The sequence below is a fragment of the Trifolium pratense genome, linkage group LG7 (genome assembly GCF_020283565.1).
Source record: "Trifolium pratense cultivar HEN17-A07 linkage group LG7, ARS_RC_1.1, whole genome shotgun sequence".
Classification (NCBI taxonomy): domain Eukaryota; kingdom Viridiplantae; phylum Streptophyta; class Magnoliopsida; order Fabales; family Fabaceae; genus Trifolium; species Trifolium pratense.
This window is the reverse complement of record NC_060065.1, coordinates 37966014-37989305: the sequence shown is the minus strand read 5'-3', so window position 1 is coordinate 37989305 and position 23292 is coordinate 37966014. Positions and strand designations below refer to the sequence as shown.

The window sequence follows — 23292 nt, the reverse complement described above, 5'->3', positions numbered from 1 at the left end:
TTTGAAGAAAGTCAATAATATTATAAAATGAGTAAGGATTCGTCGACAGCAGGTGCCAAAGTTTAGTTTGATACCAAATCTCAATCGTATATTTTTTTTATAAGCACCGTATATTTTATTTAATCTAAGGCTCGTAATAGTTTGACACCAAATCTCAACCGTATATTTTATTTAATCTAAGGCTCATAATAGTTTCTAAATTAACACAATTCTATTTAATTACGGTGTATTCTTTTCACTCGATCAATCCTATTGATTTCAATTTCAATAATTCAAAAACCTAATTCTCTGGTTTCCTTGTTCAATATATAACGTAGCAAAGTTTGAAAATATATCTTCTCCTCGCCGATTTCAATTACACAGTCACCATTGTTCATATACCTAAGTATTAATAACTCTTGATTTTTTTGGTGCATTGAATCGGCAGAATTACCAGCAATTCAAATTAATTTAAAGGGATTTTCATTACACCAAAATCAATGGAGATGATGCATTATCTTGTGATTTTCAAATTTTTATTTTGTTTATAAAAGATTATTTTACGGTATTAAGTATAAGATTTTTTTTTGACTGAAAAAAGTATAAGATTTTTTTGTACCAAAAAAACTATAAGAATTTTTTATTTAGGGAAATATATTTGTCTGGTCTATTAAATGTAACGTAGATGATGGTGGTCAGTAATAATTAGCTTGTTATATGTGATAATATTTTGGTACCGAAAAATAAACTTGTTTTTTTAGCAAAAAAAACTTGTTATATATGCAAATTTTTGTAAAAAAAAATAAATGCAAATTTCTATCATACTCCCTCCATCCCATAATATAAGCAAAAAAAAAATTTCACACTTATTAAGAAAAGTGGAATATGATGATTTGAAGTATGATTTTTTGTGTTTTTCTTGAAATAAGTTTTATGGGAAGATGTAAAAAGAATTTTTATTGGTTATTTATTATTGAGGAAATAGGAGAGAGAGTAAATTAAATGCAATTTTATGAGAATAAATAAAAGTAAATCTTGAAAATGATAAAAGTTAGTTTTTTTTGCTTATAATTTTGGACATAAAAAAGTGATTTTTTTTTCTTATAATATGGAACGGAGTGAGTAGTTGAATGTAAAGAGAAAACTTTCAATCAAATATTAAAGAGGAAACCTTTTTTTAAGGCACCAAAGAAAAAAAAATGCCAGAAATTGACCGATGTACACATAAATAATTTTATTAATTAATATTTGACAACAAATGTGGTTAGTTTTTTTTTTTGATATAGGCAAAATCAAAATAAGATGCAGGAAGAGGTATTTCAACCGATTACAACAAATTATTAACAATGAAGACAACTAATAGGATTATTACACTATCAAGCAAAAGAATAAACACTATTAGCATCCAAATTAAAAAGTTAATTTGAGGCCCCACAAAATGTTCTCAATATTCTTGCATTCTCCCATGAAAACAACTTTGTTTCTAGTGTTCCATATGCACCAAACTACTACCATCCAAAATAGGCTCTTAGCTTTGTTAGACTTTACGGCTTATATACAACACCTTGTTTTGTAACATCTTTTTATTGGTCTTTGTTAGTCACCTGATTTATTAATAATATATTTGCCTGTTGATGATAAATTTCGCAAGTGCACGAAAATCACGTAGTAATAAAAATATCGATCCACAGGGATTGCGTGATCAAACTAATCGAATGGTGTTCATAGACATTATACAGAAAATACACATAAATTGGGGGTATGTTGAGTAATGAATTGCTAGAAAATATGCTTGATATAATGGAAAAGCGAGGTAGAATCATCGGAATCGCCTAGTCTATAGTTCAACCACATGCAATCTACTATATCATAGGAATCTACTCAAGTGTTAACAACTAGGTCGACAAATTAGTGAATCGCAATCTCTTGTCAAAATCCACTCTATTCGTTGTCGATACTCCCCCGATCTCTCGGGCGGAAGCTACCTACAACGAATGATCTTAACGCGCGTCAATCGTTCGCTACACTCTATGCCTCAATCTCTCGACCGGAGACACTCGAGCGCTCAATACAATTCAGTTCAGACATTAAATCAATACTCTCGCACGTGACTTAACTCAAAATCATTACAACACTAATGAAGGATTGTAAAGCATTAAACATTGAATTGCATCAAATTAATCACTATGAACTGAGTAGATTCTTACACAAATAGCAGATTACATATGATCTCCCTACATTCTAGACTATCCTAGATCCTACCTCCAAGGAGTTTAGCTCCTCATCGATCTTCGTTCGCTTCCTCGCTTCATCGCCACGGCTTGTGAATCCATGATCTGATGCGCTTAGAGCTCTCCACTGGAGTGTGAATCACGATCTTCAAGTTCCAAGACCAGAATGTAGTCCAATTTCGCAGAATTTTCCAACCCGAAAACAGAATTATGCAGAAAATATATATACAGAACGCAACCACGCCGCGCGCCAGATTCACCACGCCGCGCGTGGTTGCAATTTCATCAACTGCGCCGCGCGTGGTAACAGAATCACGCGGCGCGTGATCAAGTCAGAGGCAATCTTCATCTTCAATCAAGACTTCACGCCGCGCGTGGTCAGGTATCACGCCGCGCGTAGTCAAGTCAGAGAGCAACCCAGTTCCTGAACCAAGCATCACGCCGCGCGTAGTCAAGTATCACGCCGCGCGTGATCAGAGTAAAAATCCTGGCTCCCTGTGAGCTCCATCACGCGGCGCGTGATGGGCTACGCCCCCAGCGTAGTGAAAATCCTTCATTTCCTGCAGTTTTTCCTGTTTCCTTGCAAATCAAGTAATCAAGCTAATGGTTAGATTTCTCTCATATTTATTGCTAAAAACCTACTAAAATGTATCTAATGTTGCTAAAATAGGCATGGAATAGAGAGTGTGACGATTTGTCATCACAACCCCAAACTTGAACCTTTCCTTGTCCTCAAGGAAACAACTTCTACCTCAAGCTTTTGTGTCAAGACCTTGGCATTTTCCTTAAATTCACTCGAATCATACATACGTGAGACTCACCTGATGATCAATGATCCACCTGCAAACAATGCTCAATTGCACAATTGTTCCCGCAAGACATTTTCAAGTAGTTCACACTTTTTGACCAAAGCTCTATGATTTCATCACACTACTCACATGCACTCTTCAGTTTTTGGTACTTCACTCAAATCAACACATCAATGCAAGTCAACAATAATTTTGCAAGTAATCTAAGAATTCATTCGGTTCACTTTGTGCACACACATTAGAGGACTTTTAGGGTTATAACGTGGCTTGGCTAGGGTGGATGGTGACATTTTTGGATAAGTAGTAGAAAAACTTGGAGTTAGATCCCCCTATTAGTCAAAAAACATTGTCATACACCCCACCCTTTTGAACTATAGTGGACTAGAGAACTTTTTCAAATCAACAAACAAAGTTTTGCAAAAATTTTTTTTTTAATTCAAGGCTATCACTTCTTTTAGTACTTCTTTTCTAATTTTTTTTTTCATCTCTTTTTTTCATTGTTTTTTTTTTTTTTTTCAATCATATCTATCACTTAAAGCCTTGTAACTTCTTGAAATTTTCTCAATTTTTCAAATCAAAACTTTTTGTAAGTTCTCTAGTACCCTCACCCCAAACTTTATTTGTTGCTAATTCCAAAGAGCAACCCCAAACTTAGTGGTGAGCAATGCGCATCAACCACCAATTAGGTGCCTAACCTCCAAGAAAGTCATTCCTTTTTTCATCAAAAATTTCTTAAGGTTTTGCAAAAATAACATTTTCTTTTTCAGCTCAAATTGGTTAAGCAAAGGATAAGTATAAGTAAGGGTGGATAGAAAGGCTCAAAGGTACCAAGAAACATGCCTCGTGTGTGCTACAAAAGTACCAATCAAATACAAAGACGACACGCAAAATCGAGAGACAATACAAGAGTGGATATCACACATAGAAGAAAAGGGATTGTTTGGCTCAATACCTCTCGGTTGGGTCGAACCAAAGAACCGGTCAAAAAGTGTGTGTTCCCTTCCTTTGCCTCTTGATCACATGAGTGCAACAAGCTATTGCACTGCAAGTTTCACATATCACACACGGAGAAAATCAAGTAATTGATACTCAAGTAACTAGAAAGAACATGCCAAACTATTGAAACAAACTCTAGAGGTAAAAATCATTCCACCATTAAACAAAGGAGATTCAAATTCAAGTACAAAATAAAACATCCAGCCAATATCCAAGCAACATCAAATATTATTACAAACCAAACAATTAAAAGACAATTAAGTAAAGATAGAGATAAAGTAGTAGTAGTAGCAGCAGCAGATCAGAACATCATCACAGCAACATCAAACCGCATCATCCGGCTGGCCAGTGAAGTAGTTTGTGAACGGGCTATTCAAATTCAAATTCAGCCCATCCACATCCAGCATTTCCCTTTCCATTGCAGCAGCCTCATCCTGCTCAACCCGGCGTCGCCTCTCGATCTCGGCCAACTCCGAAGTTCTCAGACCCGAATTATATGCTTGTCTGGCCTGAAATGAGTTCAGCTCCCTCGCCTGATGAGCTTCCCAATCAGTATCAATGGGATACAAAGTCCCAAAGGTGGGAGGAGGGAAGGTAGACCGGTAAGTCATCGCCTCGGTGTACATGGAAGAGGCGGTATCAAAGTAGAGATTCGGCAGCCCGGAATATTGAGAAATTTCCATTTGATGCAACATTGAAGCCAGCTGGTTCATATCATGAGAGTACCGAGGAGGATCTTGAGCTGGTATATCGTGATACTCATTTGCCGGATCCCCTTGTTGATCCGGATGATTACCTTCTTCAAACCTGTTAATTTCTTCTTCTTCCCTTAAGGCTTCCTCTCTTGCAGCATTCCCCTCACCACGGGGCACAATAGGTCCTCTCTCAAACTTTTTGATGAAATAAGATAAAGATAGTGGACGGACGGGATGTAAGTCACCTTCTTGCACATTCATGGGAACATTATTCGCCCTACACAAAGCGGCGATGAGATTACAATGTCCCAAAGTAAAGGTCGGATTCGGATGATTGGCTATCTCATGAAGATCTTTTTGTAACCAATACCCAAGATTAATAAACTTCCCTTCCACCAACAATCGGACCGCGTGCGCATTATCCAGCTGAATTTCTGAATTGTTGCCAACAACCCTCACATTTTTCAACCAAAATTCACCCCAAGCTCGGTGAACCGGATTGAAACTTGTTAAGCTCAACCTTCTAGGGAGGGAAGCTGCTGAATGGGCTAACCACATTGCCCCCGGACGACACACAATATTCTTTAGTTCCTCCCTAACTTCGATCCCACTCTTGTCAATCCTCTCTCTATCACGCAAAAGTTCACACACACCACCAGCAGCACAACCAAGCAGATTATTTATCGTTTCAAAAGAATAGCTCACTTTAACACCCCTAACCACAGAAACATACTCCGGAAACATAGGTTGATCCGGTAAATAGGCATTTGCAAAGAATTCTCTAGCCCACATCTAATTTCCAGGATTCATTTCATCTTTAATCATCAAGTTATTAAATCTCTCCCATCCCCTAGACCTTATCTCATTCCCTAACTCGGCTACACCCTTCAACAAATCTTCCCCAAAACCCTTCTCTTGATTAATAGTGAAAGTTCGAATTTGGGAGTACCTTTTTTCATGAACTTCACTGATGAAGTGGGGATGAACCTGTGGTCGAGTCGCATTGCTCCGGCGAGGAGGAGATGCTTGAGCCGCCCGAGAAGATTGGCCCTTGCTTGCACTCATCTTCGTTCTTGGTTTCTTCGGAGGCTCTTGTGGTGGGTTAGCATCACTCTTCTTCTTTCCCTTTCCGGTTAGCCTAGTCAACATGGTGATATTGTAAAGATTGAAATAGGTAAATATGGGAGAATGGTGAAATGAGATGAAATGAGGGATTTGTAGTGGAATTAGGAGTGGGTGATATGGGTGTAATGTGAATGTGAATGAAATGGATAATTGGAGGTGATTAGAAGTGAAATTGGAGGAGTTTGGAGAGTGAAAATGGGTTGTTACTGGAGGTTTCCGTGTGGGAGACCGTGTGAATTGATGATGGGACGGATGGAGTGGTTGAGAAGATGAAGAAATTCAAATTTGACACGCTTTCCTGTGTAACCACGCCGCGCGTGACCCCTGCTACGCCGCGCGTAGTACCAATTGTAACGGTCAAGAACTTCTTTCAAACAGACCACGCCGCGCGTAATCACCATCACGCGGCGCGTAACCACTTAGTCAGAGACTCCATATTTCTCCAGTCTTCACGCAGCGCGTGATATACCCCTACGCCGCGCGTAATGCCTTCTGAAAACTTCCTCCTCTGTGATGAAGGATCACGCCGCGCGCGATTGTACTGCGCCCCCGGCGTGGTAGAACTCTGTTCTGCCCTGTTTTGCTTTCGTCCTTGCTTCTGCTACACACCGACCTACATACTTCAAGAGAAAACACACTAAAACGTTAAAAACCGTTGGGTTGCCTCCCAACCAGCGCTTGTTTAACGTCCCGATGCTTGACGTTCCATGCCCCTAAGGGTCACGGAGAAGAAGTGCCACCATGTGGCAAGTAGTGTGCATTCCAAGGTAACTTAAGCGCATGTTTAACAATATGATCATAAACCTGGATTTTAAAACATTGGGGGTCACCATCATCACACTCCATCTTATCAAAGACATTGAATGTCACCTGCTGGTCATCGGTCCTTAGCATGAGTTCGCCCATCTCTACATCGATTAGGGCACGGCTAGTTGCTAAAAAGGGTCTACCAAGCAGCAAAGGTTCCCACTCTCTAGTTTCTTCTATGTCTAAGACCACAAAATCCGCGGGAAACACAAACCCAGCAACTTTAACCAACACATCATGGAGGATGCCTTCAGGATGCACAACCGATCGATCCGCCAAAGAGAGACTCATCTTTGTCGGCTTTGCTACAGCTCCCGGTATCTTCTTCATCATCGATAACGGCATCAAATTAATGCTAGCACCCAAATCACACAAAGCTTTTCCAATGGTGAGTGTTCCAATGGAACATGGAATTGTAAAGCTCCCCGGATCTTTCTTTTTCTGCGGTAACTTCCGTTGAATGAGGGCGCTGCACTCCTCCGTCATACTTACCATTTCATCATCCAATGGTTTTCTCTTCTTTGTGAGCAGCTCCTTCAAAAACTTAGCATAACTCGGCATTTGCTCCAAAGCCTCAACTAACGGTATAGCCATCTCAAGCTTGTTCAACACCTTCATGAACTTCTTGAACTCCTTCTCCCGCTCAAGACTCTTCACTTTCTTTCTCCTAGGAAAAGGCATCCTAGCATATGGCGATTCGTCAACTCCTTTACCTTTCTCAACCTTCTTACTCTCTTTTTCTTTTCTTTCCCTCTGTTTTTCAACTTCTTCTATTTCATCCTCACTAATCTCAACTTCCTTGGTCATAGTTTCTTTTTCTACTTCTCCCTCATATCTCTCATTTTCGACTACGACCTCTTGCTTATTTTCAACTTCTCCCTCAATGACCTTCTTTTTCAAGGGCTTCTCTACAGCTGGCCTTTCCGGTATCTCTCTACTCCTCAAAGTGATTCCATTGCAAGTTTCATTTTTCGGATTATCATGAGTGTTTCCACCGAAACCTCCTTGGTTTTGCAACATCGAAAACTGTCTTGACAGCTGCCCCATTTGCACCTCAAGATTCTTTATAGAAGCTTCATGATTCTTATTAGAGGTTGCTTGACTCGATTTCATCGCTTCAAAGTTGCTTTGGGTCATGAGCATGAACTGATTTAGAGTCTCTTCCATCCTTGATGGAGGCCTTTGCTGCTGTGGCTGTGCACCTTGACTTTGCATACCATTCCCCCACCCGGAACCGTTGTTGTTATTGTTGTACGGCTTCCGAAAATTGGCCAAGTAGCGAGCCTCCTCTGAACCCTCCGGGAAGCATCCGCCATTAGGGTGGTCCTGCAAACAAAAATCACAGCGCACATTGTCAATTTTACCTATTGGAGAAGATTGAATTTGTGGATTGGACAGCAACTTCATCATTGCTTCCATTTGGCTAGTTATGAGCTTTTGCTGTGCCAATAATGCAGTTTGAGTATCCAATTCCAACACCCCGCCTTTCTTTTTGGCTCCTCTATCATTAGTAGCTCTATACTCGTTTTGAGCCATGCTTTCAACCAATTCTCTTGCTTCAGTTTCGTCACGGTTTTTCAACGAACCACCGGCTGATGCGTCAAGTATCATTCGCGTTTGAGCCCTCAAACCTTGTGTAAACATTTGCATCTGATTGTGGCCATCGAAACCGTGATTCGGGCACCTTTTAAGACAAACTTTGAACCTCTCCCAAGCATCATACAATGTCTCACCATCCGCTTGTTCGAAGTTGCTAATTTCAGCCCTCCTTTCTAGAAACTTATGAATAGGGAAGTAACGATCTAAGAACTTCCGCTCCAGCTGTCTCCAAGTCTCAATTGTTCCGGCTGGTATCGTGTCTAACCAATCTTTAGCACGGCCGGTGAGAGAATGCTTGAATAACCTCAGTCTTTTGTCCGATTCGCTCACCCCCGGTGGATCAGTATAGTCGCATGCTTCATAGAAGTGAGACAAGTGTAAATTCGGACATTGAGCTTCCGAACCTGAATACGGATTCTCTTTTAAGGCGGAAAGGACCGTGTTCTTGATGTCGAATGAGACAGGATTCGCCGGCTGAAAGCCTTGATTTGCCAACGCATCGTTGTCTCTCCTTCCATAATCACCAAGGGTACGCCTTGGCGGTTGAGGAACCGGTGGAACCTGTTCTTCTTCCATCGTTTCTGCAGTCCTTCCTTGACAGTCCGGTGTATCCCTTAGCAAAGCTGTTCCCCTTGAAGCTTGAGCTTCCCTTGTTGCCTTTCGAATTGCGCGAGCTGTCTTTTCAATCTCCGGATCAAATTGCAGCTCTTGAGGACCTGTTCTCCGCATGCACAATGAAACACACAAGTAGAACGCTCCGGGAGAAAAATATAAAACAGAAAATAATCAAACAAACACAGAAAATATGAACACTATTGCCTAGTTGAATCAATCACAATCCCCGGCAACGGCGCCAAAAACTTGATGATAAATTTCGCAAGTGCACGAAAATCACGTAGTAATAAAAATATCGATCCACAGGGATTGCGTGATCAAACTAATCGAATGGTGTTCATAGACATTATACAGAAAATACACATAAATTGGGGGTATGTTGAGTAATGAATTGCTAGAAAATATGCTTGATATAATGGAAAAGCGAGGTAGAATCATCGGAATCGCCTAGTCTATAGTTCAACCACATGCAATCTACTATATCATAGGAATCTACTCAAGTGTTAACAACTAGGTCGACAAATTAGTGAATCGCAATCTCTTGTCAAAATCCACTCTATTCGTTGTCGATACTCCCCCGATCTCTCGGGCGGAAGCTACCTACAACGAATGATCTTAACGCGCGTCAATCGTTCGCTACACTCTATGCCTCAATCTCTCGACCGGAGACACTCGAGCGCTCAATACAATTCAGTTCAGACATTAAATCAATACTCTCGCACGTGACTTAACTCAAAATCATTACAACACTAATGAAGGATTGTAAAGCATTAAACATTGAATTGCATCAAATTAATCACTATGAACTGAGTAGATTCTTACACAAATAGCAGATTACATATGATCTCCCTACATTCTAGACTATCCTAGATCCTACCTCCAAGGAGTTTAGCTCCTCATCGATCTTCGTTCGCTTCCTCGCTTCATCGCCACGGCTTGTGAATCCATGATCTGATGCGCTTAGAGCTCTCCACTGGAGTGTGAATCACGATCTTCAAGTTCCAAGACCAGAATGTAGTCCAATTTCGCAGAATTTTCCAACCCGAAAACAGAATTATGCAGAAAATATATATACAGAACGCAACCACGCCGCGCGCCAGATTCACCACGCCGCGCGTGGTTGCAATTTCATCAACTGCGCCGCGCGTGGTAACAGAATCACGCGGCGCGTGATCAAGTCAGAGGCAATCTTCATCTTCAATCAAGACTTCACGCCGCGCGTGGTCAGGTATCACGCCGCGCGTAGTCAAGTCAGAGAGCAACCCAGTTCCTGAACCAAGCATCACGCCGCGCGTAGTCAAGTATCACGCCGCGCGTGATCAGAGTAAAAATCCTGGCTCCCTGTGAGCTCCATCACGCGGCGCGTGATGGGCTACGCCCCCAGCGTAGTGAAAATCCTTCATTTCCTGCAGTTTTTCCTGTTTCCTTGCAAATCAAGTAATCAAGCTAATGGTTAGATTTCTCTCATATTTATTGCTAAAAACCTACTAAAATGTATCTAATGTTGCTAAAATAGGCATGGAATAGAGAGTGTGACGATTTGTCATCACCTGTTAAAAAAAAACTTTACAGCTTTTAACAGGTTTCTAAAATTAAGAAAATGCAAATGTCCTTCCCCTGCAAATATTGTCTAGTTAAGACTATATAACACTACTAGTTTACTATCTATAGTTCATTTTCTCAAAACCATTTTTTAACTAACATGCATATATTTTATAGTTCATCTCTCTAAAAAAGTTTAGATAAAAAGAATGCCCTTATGAAATCATTCATCAACGATTGTTGTTTTCGACTTTGTGACATCTCAAAGTGATCTTGAGATTAAAAAGACGCTTATCTTCTTTTCATATCTTTCTTTATGATCACATTCCTGAAAAATAGAAGAAGAGAGAATGATCAACAAAATAATAGAATAAAGAAGAAAAAGTTGAAGAAAATTATAAAGACAACAAACATGATTGATAAAAGAGAGAATAAATTAAAAATTCAAGTAATTCAAGTAAATAAATAACAATGAAAATAACTAAGAGAAATAACTAAAAGAAAAGATTTGAAAAATTGTGAGTTGTAGTATTCACACAAAGATCATATATATATATATATATATATATATATATATATATATATATATATATATAGAGAGAGAGAGAGAGAGAGAGAGAGAAATGGAGATATGAATAATGTGACATTGAAAAAAATTTCAAAAAGAAATCAGTTTTCTATCATTTAAAATATTATAATAGCTAACTACTATTTATCAAAATTTAGAAAAAATAAAATTTTATATTTTTTTGAACTTTTTAACACTCATTATTATTGAATTTTTTAATGGAAAAATGTAAAAAAGTTAGTATAATGCTTATAAAACATTAAACTTGTGTTTTTTCTTATGGAATTATCATCTCTAAAATACAATGATCAACAATTAGTTTTTTATTTATAAAATAATTGTTAATTTATTAATTAATCGATCTAATGAACCGGTATATTGAAATTTTTCATATGTACCGTAGAAGCTCCTTTTTTATTATTATTAAAATATGTGTGTTGTACATGTGAATTGCATGAATTTGACATTTTTTATTCTATTAAGTAGTTTAGTAGATAGAAATTTCACCCTTAAGGTGAATAAATGGGATGATCGGAATTCGAACCTCAATTCCCTGCATATATAATTCAATATTCTACCAACTGAACTAGACGTATGAATTTGACATTTATATGGAATTTGTATAGAATTAATCTTTATCTTTATATCTTTATATATATATATATATATATATAAGTTGTAATGTCTCCAGGTAAATCTAACTAGGAAGCACCGACACCTCTATGATTAGGTGTGTCGCGGTGTCCGATACTTGTCGGTGTCCGACACTCGTATGACACTCGTCCGACACGTGTCGGATAGCTCATATCTGTGTCGGAAAAAATTTAATTTTTCCTTTAGTTTGACACTACTTTGATAGGTGTCCGACACATGTAAGACACTTGTATGATACGTGTCGGACAAGTGTAGAAATATGTGTAGAAATACGTGTCGGAAAAAATATGTGTAGAAACAACAATATTGATCAATGAGGGATTGAAGACATTACATTTTGATTACGATATTTTTAGTTTTTTCGATCGTAGATGGATAAATAAAGGTAAAATACTATCGTATCTTGTTTTAAATTTTTTTAAAAAAATAACTTGCTCAAATTAAATTTACATGTATATATTTTGATTCTCAATTTATATGTTTTATAAATATGTAGCGGTATCGGTGTCTTATATGTTTTATAAAAAAAGTCTCAACAGGATTCAAACCCATGACATTTCAGTTACAGTTCTCATTACTTTTACCACTAAGCCATATCAATTCATTTGATATATTTTGTAAACACCACATAATCAATGAGTTAAATGTCCAATTACAAACACAAAACATCACTTTATTTGTTACTTCTCCCACTTTGTTTTCTTCTTTTGATCCACAAATTCCCACGTTTATTTCTTCTTTTTATCTACAAATCCAATTTTTTGTATGTAACCCAAATTCAAATTTCTTCACTTTATACAAATTCAATTTTTTATTAAATAAAAATCAATTGTCTTATAAGTAAAAAAAAAATTGTCTTATTTCGTCTACCACTTTTTTTTTTATTTCTTTTTATCTACAAATCCCCCATTTTTTTAATTTACAAATTCAATTTTTTTTATGTAACCCAAATTCAAATAAACTAACTTTATTTGTTAGTTCTCGCACGTTCTTTTTTTTAACTACAAATCCAACTTTTTATATGTAACCCAAATTCAAATTACAAACTTTATTTGTTACTTCTCCCACTTCTTTTTTTATCTACAAAATAAAATATTTTTTTATGTAACGCAAATTCAAATTGCCCAATTTTATTTGTTACTTCTCCCACGTTTTTTTCTTAATCTACAAAAATCAAATATTTTTGTATGTAGCACATATACAAATTATTTTTATAGTTATCCTTTTATTTTAAATTTTTGATATTTTTCCAGGCAATTTTTATATCGTAACTTTTCATCAATAACCTCATCTCGAGATCACTATTGCTATAAGCAAACAGGTGGTTCCCTTAGTAAAAAGATATTTCTTTAAGAGAGAAAATATCAGCTCATCTCGAGATCACTAAGATGTTTTTATTCGCTAAGCCAATTGATGCTTGTTTAGTGAATTTGCTTTTAAAATTCTCTTCAACCTTCTGATTTGCTTCGTTTTCAGCTCATCTAGCGAATTGACTTGTCTCGAATTTCCAAACATTCTAATTTACTTCATTCGGCCTTATTTATAAGCAAAAATTACTTTTTAGATTCATTGAACAACTGATGTATTTAGCCTATATCTAAGCCAGATACATCGGTTGTTCAATGAATCTAAAAAGTAATTTTTGCTTATAAATAAAGTCGGAGGAAGTAGCTTGTATTGTTCAAGTATCCTTTGATCGTTAAATCTATAAAATACAATGAAAATAGGTCAAAGTAGCTATGATAGTACTCAAAAACATGTTATCTAATAGTATTTACAATAAATTGAATTTTTCTTTTATAAGATTAGTTGCTAAACAAGTCAACATCAGTCTCCTCTCTTAATTATTATTGAATGTTAGAATATGATGTTACCAACTATGTCTTTATTAGTTTTTCTCTTTGTCATGACTTGAACTCTGGACCTCTAACTCCTTAACCCTTAGCTCAACTAGCTTAACCAATTGAGCTACTTATCCCACCACTTTTTAGGTAGTACTTAACTTAATATATGTAATTGTCACTTGTTTTCTTATTTTGAGTAATTTGCATGTTAATTTTTATCATTATCGATTTTAGTTATGCTTATATATTGTGCATTTATATATTTAACTTTAACTTTAATTTTTAAATAACGTATCCCGACGTATCGTATCGGGAATTTTGAAAATTTTTCCGTATCGATATCGTATCGGTATCATGTCACGTATGAAGTCCTGATACGTGACATGATACTGATACGATATCGATACGGAAAATTTTTCAAAATTCCCGATACGATACGTCGGGATACGTTATTTAAAAATTAAAGTTAAAGTTAAATATATAAATGCACAATATATAAGCATAACTAAAATCGATAATGATAAAAATTAACATGCAAATTACTCAAAATAAGAAAACAAGTGACAATTACATATATTAAGTTAAGTACTACCTAAAAAGTGGTGGGATAAGTAGCTCAATTGGTTAAGCTAGTTGAGCTAAGGGTTAAGGAGTTAGAGGTCCAGAGTTCAAATCATGACAAAGAGAAAAACTAATAAAGACATAGTTGGTAACATCATATTCTAACATTCAATAATAATTAAGAGAGGAGATATTGATGTTGACTTGTTTAGCAACTAATCTTATAAAAGAAAAATTCAATTTATTGTAAATACTATTAGATAACATGTTTTTGAGTACTATCATAGCTACTTTGACCTATTTTCATTGTATTTTATAGATTTAACGATCAAAGGATACTTGAGCAATACAAGCTACTTCCTCTGACTTTATTTATAAGTAAAGGTTACTTTTTAGATTCATTGAACAACCGATGTATCTAGCTTAGATATAGGCTAAATACATCAGTTGTTCAATGAATCTAAAAAGTAATTTTTGCTTATAAATAAGACCGGATGAAGTAAATTAGAATGTTTGGAAATTCAAGACAAGTCAATTCGCTAGGTGAGCTGAAAACGAAGCAAATCAGAAGGTTGAAGAGACTTTTAAAAGCAAATTCACTAAGCAAGCATCAATTGGCTTAGCGAATAAAAACATCTTAGTGATCTCGAGATGAGCTGATATTTTCTCTCTTAAAGAAATATCTTTTTACTAAGGGAACCACCTGTTTGCTTATAGCAATAGTGATCTCGAGATGAGCTTATTGATGAAAAGTTACTATATAAAAATTGCCTGGAAAAATATCAAAAATTTAAAATAAAAGGATAACTATAAAAATAATTTGTATATGTGCTACATACAAAAATATTTGATTTTTGTAGATTAAGAAAAAAAACGTGGGAGAAGTAACAAATAAAATTGGGCAATTTGAATTTGCGTTACATAAAAAAATATTTTATTTTGTAGATAAAAAAAGAAGTGGGAGAAGTAACAAATAAAGTTTGTAATTTGAATTTGGGTTACATACAAAAAGTTGGATTTGTAGTTAAAAAAAAAAGAACGTGCGAGAACTAACAAATAAAGTGAGTTTATTTGAATTTGGGTTACATAAAAAAAAATTGAATTTGTAAATTAAAAAAATGTGGGATTTGTAGATAAAAAGAAATAAAAAAAAAGTGGTAGACGAAATAAGACAATTTTTTTTTTTACTTTTAAGACAATTGATTTTTATTTAATAAAAAATTGAATTTGTATAAAGTGAAGAAATTTGAATTTGGGTTACATACAAAAAATTGGATTTGTAGTTGTAGATAAAAAGAAGAAATAAACTTGGGAATTTGTGGATCAAAAGAAGAAAACAAAGTGGGAGAAGTAACAAATAAAGTGATGTTTTGTGTTTGTAATTGGACATTTAACTCATATTAATTATGTGGTGTTTACAAAATATATCAAATGAATTGATATGGCTTAGTGGTAAAAGTAATGAGAACTGTAACTGAAATGTCATGGGTTTGAATCCTGTTGAGACTTTTTTTATAAAACATATAAGACACCGATACCGCTACATATTTATAAAACATATAAATTGAGAATCAAAATATATACATGTAAATTTAATTTGAGCAAGTTATTTTTTAAAAAAAAATTAAAACAAGATACGATAGTATTTTACCTTAATTTATCCATCTACGATCGAAAAAACTAAAAATATCGTAATCAAAATGTAATGTCTTCAATCCCTCATTGATCAATATTGTTGTTTCTACACATATTTTTGGGACATTTGTCCGACACGTGTCATTCAAGTGTCTTACATGTGTCGGACACCTATCAAAGTAGTGTCAAACTAAAGGAAAAATTAAATTTTTTCCGACACAGATATGAGCTATCCGACACGTGTCGGACGAGTGTCATACGAGTGTCGGACACCGACAAGTATCGGACACCGCGACACACCTACGTCCAGTTCAGTTGGTAGAATATTGAATTATATATGCAGGGAATTGAGGTTCGAATTCCGGTCATCCCATTTATTCACCTTAAGGGTGAAATTTCTATCTACTAAACTACTTAATAGAATAAAAAATGTCAAATTCATGCAATTCACAGGTACAACACACATATTTTAATAATAAAAAAAAGGAGCTTCTACGGTACATATGAAAATTTCAATGTACCGGTACATTAGATCGATTAATTAATAAATTAACAATTATTTTATAAATAAAAAACTAATTGTCGATCATTGTATTTTAGAGATGATAATTCCATAAGAAAAAACACAAGTTTAATGTTTTATAAGCATTATACTAACTTTTTTACATTTTTTCATTAAAAATTCAATAATAATGAGTGTTAAAAAGTTCAAAAAAATATAAAATTTTATTTTTTCTCAATTTTGATAAATAGTAGTTAGCTATTATAATATTTTAAATGATAGAAAAATTATTTCTTTTGAAAAATTATTTTTAAATCGAATATTTTAATTAATTAGAATTATTTCATTATGAATTATTTCCTTTTTAAGTAGGCAATTTTTTTTTTTTTTTGGTACAAAAGTAGGCAATTTAATATAAGGCATATTTCATTCCTTTTTGAAATAAGGCATATTAGAATATTACTGTTTTAAAAAAAAGAATATAAGGCATATTCCATTTTATTATAAAATAATAATAATAACAATTTATTTTGTCAATAATTTACTATTATTTTATTAATATCAAAATAAATAAATTAAAACATAAAGAATCTACATAAAGTTAAAAAAAATATTTGAACAATAATATTACGTTTTTTATATATATAATTAGAATTAGTAGAGTCATTAATTGTAATAACCACATTAAATGTCATATGCATGAGGTTGAATGAGGAGAGAAGATAGAAAGGCAAATAACCTTGGTTTTTTACATATTATAGATTTTTTTTTTTAACTGTACACTATATGTGTGTGTGAGGGAGTGACAAGAATCAAATATCATGCAAATATTTTGAGCTGTGCTTTTTTTTTTGGTAGTATGAGCTGTTCTTATTTAAATGCATTCAAAATGAAGAATTAAATATTGAGAATAATGCCTATTTTTTTTTTTAAGATTTTAGATTTAAATATAGTTTATATTTATATTTCTGTTTAAAATTTTAAAGATGTGTTTAGAATATTTAAGATTAGTTTACTAGTTTAAAAGATTCGATGTAAAAATTTGTTTATCACACCAAATTTAACAAAAATAAAAAATCATATCATCAAAGTCATATCTATTAGCATGAGTAAAAAAAAAAAATGTCATATCATATCAAATATTATTATATATATTTTTTATAAAATTAATGTCAAATAATTTCTAAAAATAGATATTTCAAATTTTAAAGTGCAATTTTTTTTTTTGTTTACTAAAGTTCAAATTTGATGACAATATGGGCCCGTTTGGTGCGCAGGATAGCATAGTAACAGGATAGGATATAAAACAGGATAAGGATAGGATAACAGCAGGATAACAGTTATACTCAGTTATCATATCCTATGTTTGGTGCACACAGGATAACAAACATGATAACTATTATATTTTGTTTTTAATACATACTTGCTCATAATAATATGATAAGATATATAACATATTTAATTGACAAAATTACTCTTGTAAAACAATTATTATTTTTAAAAAATTATTTTGTAATACTTTGAATTTTATAAATAAAAAATATAAATAAGTAATCAAATAACTTTATATAATTTAAAATAAAAATCATGAGAAAATAATCAAGTTTAATTTTTTATATGAATCATGATCAAATAAATAACTCAATAATATATACATGTTAGATAAGCCAAATAAATATATGATATATCTCATACGTAAATAATAAAACTACTATTGCAAAAGAGTTATATTTAATTTTTTATAAAATTTAAATTAATATCCCTATTTGTCAATTTTTTAATAATCATTTTAATTTAAAATATTGTAATTTTAGTAAAATTTTGATTTTTTAGAATATATAAATTACAAAATTATCCCTGTGAGAAAATCACATATATATTTAAAAATTAATTATTTTATTATTTATATTTTATTAATTTTATTTTATGTATTTTAAAATATATTTTATAAAATAAATCAGTAATTTTTGTTTCTTCTTATCCTATCCTGCTGGTAACCCAGCTCAAATTCAGGATAAGAATTATAACTAGAGAAACAGGATAGGATAAGCTTCAGGATTAACTTATCATATCCTGCTGTATCATCAAACACTGGATTGCGGCAGGATATGATACAGTTATCCTATTCTGTCTCTTATCCTGTGCACCAAACGGGCCCATACGTTTTCAGATCTTCAAATTAAATTAATGTCTCACCTTTTCCACTATAAATAACCTAACCCTTCCAACCTTGTGAAATCATCAAGTCTCTCTATTCAACAATGGCAAAAGCCCTAGTATTAATCCTAATTTTGGTGTGCTCCTTAACAATATTTGCTCAAGATCAAGAGCCTAACTTGGATGATTATGGGTCTGGTGTTCCGAATTACCCAGGCGGCGTTGTCCCTGGACCCGTGCCGCACTCTAACCTACCTAGGAGTTTACATCTAAGTCGTCACTTCGGGGCCTTCCATGCACCAGCACCACAACAACAACAACCGCCAGTTAAGGGCTAGAAACTAAGTAGCAAGTTTCCTCTTCAACCTTCACATCCACGACTTCTTTTAATATAGTTCTTAGTCATTGAAGTTTTATTTTTATTTTTGTTATTTGAAGTTATGCTATTTTGAACCTTTGTTTTAATTGTGAGTGTTTCATGAATGATATAATGTCATCAAATTGTAGTATGTTATCTCTTGGAGCTAGTGTGCAGTCGAGTGTTGCTAAAATTCATATTATGTTGTACTCCTGCTCGGTGGCTTATTTGGTGCGTTTGCTTTAAAATTTAAATAATACTCTTCTTTTTTTTTACATAAATTTAAATAATACTCTATTTTGACAAATCTCAACTCGATTAAATTAAACTAAAACTATTTTTTTTTATTGGTTTGGTCCAAATTTCGTATGAAAATTTTACAAAAATCAAACTGAATATTTTTTACTTTCAAAAAGTCGAACTAAACCGACTTATTACATCCTATAAATTAATTATAAAAAAATATATATTTGGTGTACACCAAGATGAGTGTATACTTCTTTAGTGAGAAATATATAAGGAAAAGAGCAATGTGTTAGGAAGAGAGATATATATAGAAATAAAATGTGGCATTGAATGTACTGAAAGAATGAAAAGTGTTCAAATATTATAGTTGTAAATTTTAGTAGTCTGCATCCTCTGAACCAAGGTCCTGGCTCCACCACTGCTGTTATGCCGGCGCACTTTAGGAAAAATGAGTTTGATGATATCTATTCTCAATTTGCTGCTACTTGAAATTTTGTAGATCATGAATCTTTATATTTCTGTATGAATTTTTTTCAAACCCTCTTTTCAATTTGCAACTTGAGTTTTTCTCAACACACATTCTCTTGTCACAGCACTATTAAGTTTATTTCTATTTAATTTGATGTGACATTAATATTGATAAATTCTGATATCATAATAGATTGTTATATCTAATCTATTCTATTCTTATAAAACCGACCACTTATAATTCTATGTAATACACAATTTAATTTCACCAATAACATTAATCTGTATCAAATTTTGAAGTATATACATTAATACATATATATATATAAGAATCATTGTAAGCATAATATATTTAAACTTCATCTCCAGTCCAATTATACTTCACCTTTGGACCTGTAGGTCCTTCCTCTCCCAATACTTCATCTGGTAAACTCCTAATAATCTTTTCAAATGCATCTTTTAGCTTCCAAGGCAATAACTTCTCAACTTTCCTCAATTCCTCATCTAAATTATAATCAATCTTTGGACCCCATTCCCTAAAATAATTCAACCAAGATGGCTCAATAACAAAAGGTCCCAAATACTCAGCAGAAACCAATACTAATTTCTTCAAATCCATAACCATTTCACTCTTAGCACTATCATTTCTAATACCTATTCCATTTTTCCCTTGCAAAACTAATCCTTCATATGGATATGATGCATGACCATGCAGTGAAGAATAAACAATTGGTCTTTTATTGTTATCATCATTTTGAAACTCAAGTTGAGAACAATCAATCCATTGACCTTTACTATGTTGTGAAAAGTAAATTTTCCATAACTTACCATCCAAGTTACTTACTCGTAATGTCACATGTTCCCAATCACCAACATGTTCACCTATTTTTCCTAATTTAACATTTATGAACTTTACTTTTGCTCTTCCTGGTCCATTGAAAGGGTAGAAAACCCACATGGCAAAATCAGTGAAGGTTCCTCCAAGCATTGGTTTTACATGTACATAAGATTCAGCACTTTGTAAATTTCCTTTTTTGACCCTTTCTTTGTTTGTATCATCAGCAGGTAGGTCTAGCCAATAGGTACCATCATTGTTAGGATCTTGAGGGAGGTTAATACCATTTGGTGCAATTGGAATAGGATTTGATTCTTTACCTTTCTTGTATAGTAAGGCACCATTGAAGAAAAACCAATTGACTGAGGAAGGTAAGTATTCTTCATCAGGATGAAGGTACATTATTGGAGAGTAATTTTCAAGTATCGAATTAATTTGTAGTAGATTCGGCATGATTTGTGTTAAAGAATTGAGATTTTTCAAACATGAAATTGATGGAGGGTTAGTATTTCCAACATTTTGTGCAACGAATGTGCCAACGTGAACACCGGGAGCTTGAGTTCCTCTATTGATTGGTCTAACATCGTAAAAATTGAAATCGTTGAATCCCCATATCCACAAAGAAGACTCGCATTGATCTGTGAGGTCCGATCTGACGCACTTGATTTTGTCGAGTGAAGGTTTGTCTTGTGTTGTGGTGACAACATGGCCTAAAGCCTTGTATCCATTAGGTGCTATTGGTAACCAAATATAACATGTGGTGTCTTGATTAATCTTAATAGATGAAGTGTCTAATACAAGTGTGTAATCAATTGGTTTCTTTAAAGTGCTATTGGTGGTACTTGAAGAAACATCCTTTGCTACAAGAACATATCCAAAAAGAGGTTTGTTGTTGGATTGGGAGTAGCTACCCAACATAGAGAATCCTTGAGGTATTTCTGTTGGTTCAAAGATTGTTGAACCTTGATTATCTGGGCCACCATCATAGGTAGCCCAAATTTTGTTAAATGTTGATACTTGTGACACTTGTAACCCACCTAGATCAATGACTCCACTAGCAAAACCATTACCTGTATTTGGCAATCCAACACTAGCTATAATCAGCATGCATTTACTAGAATATATAATAGGTTCAATTATGTTTTTGTAATATTTAAATATATCACTTTTTTCTTTTAATCTCTATAAAGATTTTTTTTTCTTTATAATTCTTGTAAATATACAACTTTTTGTTTTTAGTCTTGAAATTTCTTTAGTTCTGACAAAATTTGTTCATGTAGGAATTAATCTTTCTAATATATAAAAAAAAAAATCTAATGTATACATATATTTGTGTAATATTCATTTTATTTTGGCTTAAATACCCCCTGTTTTGATTAAATCGGATTTTTACTCCCCTGTTTTATAATTTTTTGGATTCCCCCCCCTAAAATTCTGCATTCGAGTCACAACTTCAAAGCGTCGCACACAACTCAATTTGAATTAATAATTCACCAAACATATACCAAAATGACCGTAATCGAGTTATCTTTCCATAGAATCAAACCTCAATAAATTTGGAGTTACAAAGAGAGATTAATTACCATTTTAGTGAAGGTATGTCCCCCAAAATTCTGCACAAAATCTGCTTTCGAGTCACAACTTCAAAACTTCACACAGAATTCCATTTGGATCCATAATTCACCAAACTGATACCGAAATGACCGCAATCGAGTTAGTTTTCCACATAATCAAACACCACTAAATTTGGAGTTCCAGAGAGAGATTAATTATCATTTTAGTGAAGGTCTGTCCAAATCAATTATTATATGGAACTACTACTGGTATTTTTGTCATGTCTCTCACCCTGTAGCTCATTTTTCAATAGTATTTACATGTCCGGAAAGCTAACGAAATTACCCTTGTTGTCATTTAAATTTCGTAAAATTTGGAGTTACGATGTGTTTGGTAGACGATGTTCAATTTGAAGGTCATAAGTAGATTTCTGCAAAATTAGTAACTGGACAAATCTTCACTAAAACGGTAATTAATCTCTCTTTGTAACTCCAAATTTAGTGAGGTTTGATTCTGTGGAAAGCTAACTCGATTATGGTCATTTCGGTATCCGTTTGGTAAATTATTGATCCAAATTGAGTTGTGTGAGAAGCTTTTAAGTTGTGACTCGAAAGCAGATTTTGTGCAGAATTTTGGGGGACATACTTTCACCAAAACGGTAATTAATCTATTTTTGTAACTCCAAATTTAGTGGGGTTTGATTCTGTGGAAAGATAACTCGATTACGGTCATTTCGATATTCGTTTGGTGAATTATTGATCCAAATTGAGTTGTGTGCAAAGCTTTAAAGTTGTGACTCGAAAGCAGAATTTTAGGTGGGGCAAAATCCAAAAAATTATAAAACAGAGGGGTAAAAGTCCGCGTTTTAAAATAGGGGAGGTAAAATTCCGATTTAATCAAAACAGGGGGCAAAACTACATTTAAGCCTTTTATTTTTATGAAATCAGGATTTGAATGACTGAAATCAAATATTTTCAATATAATTCTTTGTTTTTTTTAAATCTAAAAGAAACTACTTGGACCAAAAACAAAAATGTATATTTGTAAAAATTAAAACCAAAAAGTATTTTTTTGGACTAAAAGTAAAAAAGTTGTTGTCTTAGTTAGTTCAGTCAGTAGGGACGTCACATTTTATATGCAGAAGCTAGGATTCGAATCCTAGACACTCGATTTATTCCCCTTTAAAATGTAAAATTCTAGGCACTAAACTACCTAACGAATCGAAGAAAACAAAATGAGAATAAAAAGTGGCATATTTGCAGGAGAAAAATATAATGAATACCTGGTGGCCAAGCTGTGGGAGTGTTTAGAAGCTTGAATATGATATCAATGGGGCGAGAGAGGGATTGCTTTTTCTTGAAGAGATTCTTTACACAAAATGTGGAAAAACAATTATCCATGTTGTCTGAGATTTCAAGAGAAGAATTAATGTGTAAATGTACATGATGGTATTTGGCAATATTTATGTAGGAAATAGCGATATTTGCAAGAAATGTATTCCTTTGAGGACAA

General features: G+C 33.8%; 1 protein-coding gene across 1 annotated transcript; it reads right to left on the bottom strand.

Annotated features, from left to right (window-relative positions):
* Window positions 1–19491: 19491 nt before the first annotated feature.
* On the bottom strand, window positions 19492–23292 carry LOC123899925. Its single transcript, XM_045951190.1, has 2 exons — window positions 23063–23292; window positions 19492–21296 (listed from the first exon to the last, which is right to left on the bottom strand). The coding sequence occupies exons 1-2, from the start codon at window positions 23178–23180 to the stop codon at window positions 19744–19746; spliced, it is 1671 nt and encodes a 556-aa protein (XP_045807146.1). The 5' UTR covers window positions 23181–23292; the 3' UTR covers window positions 19492–19743.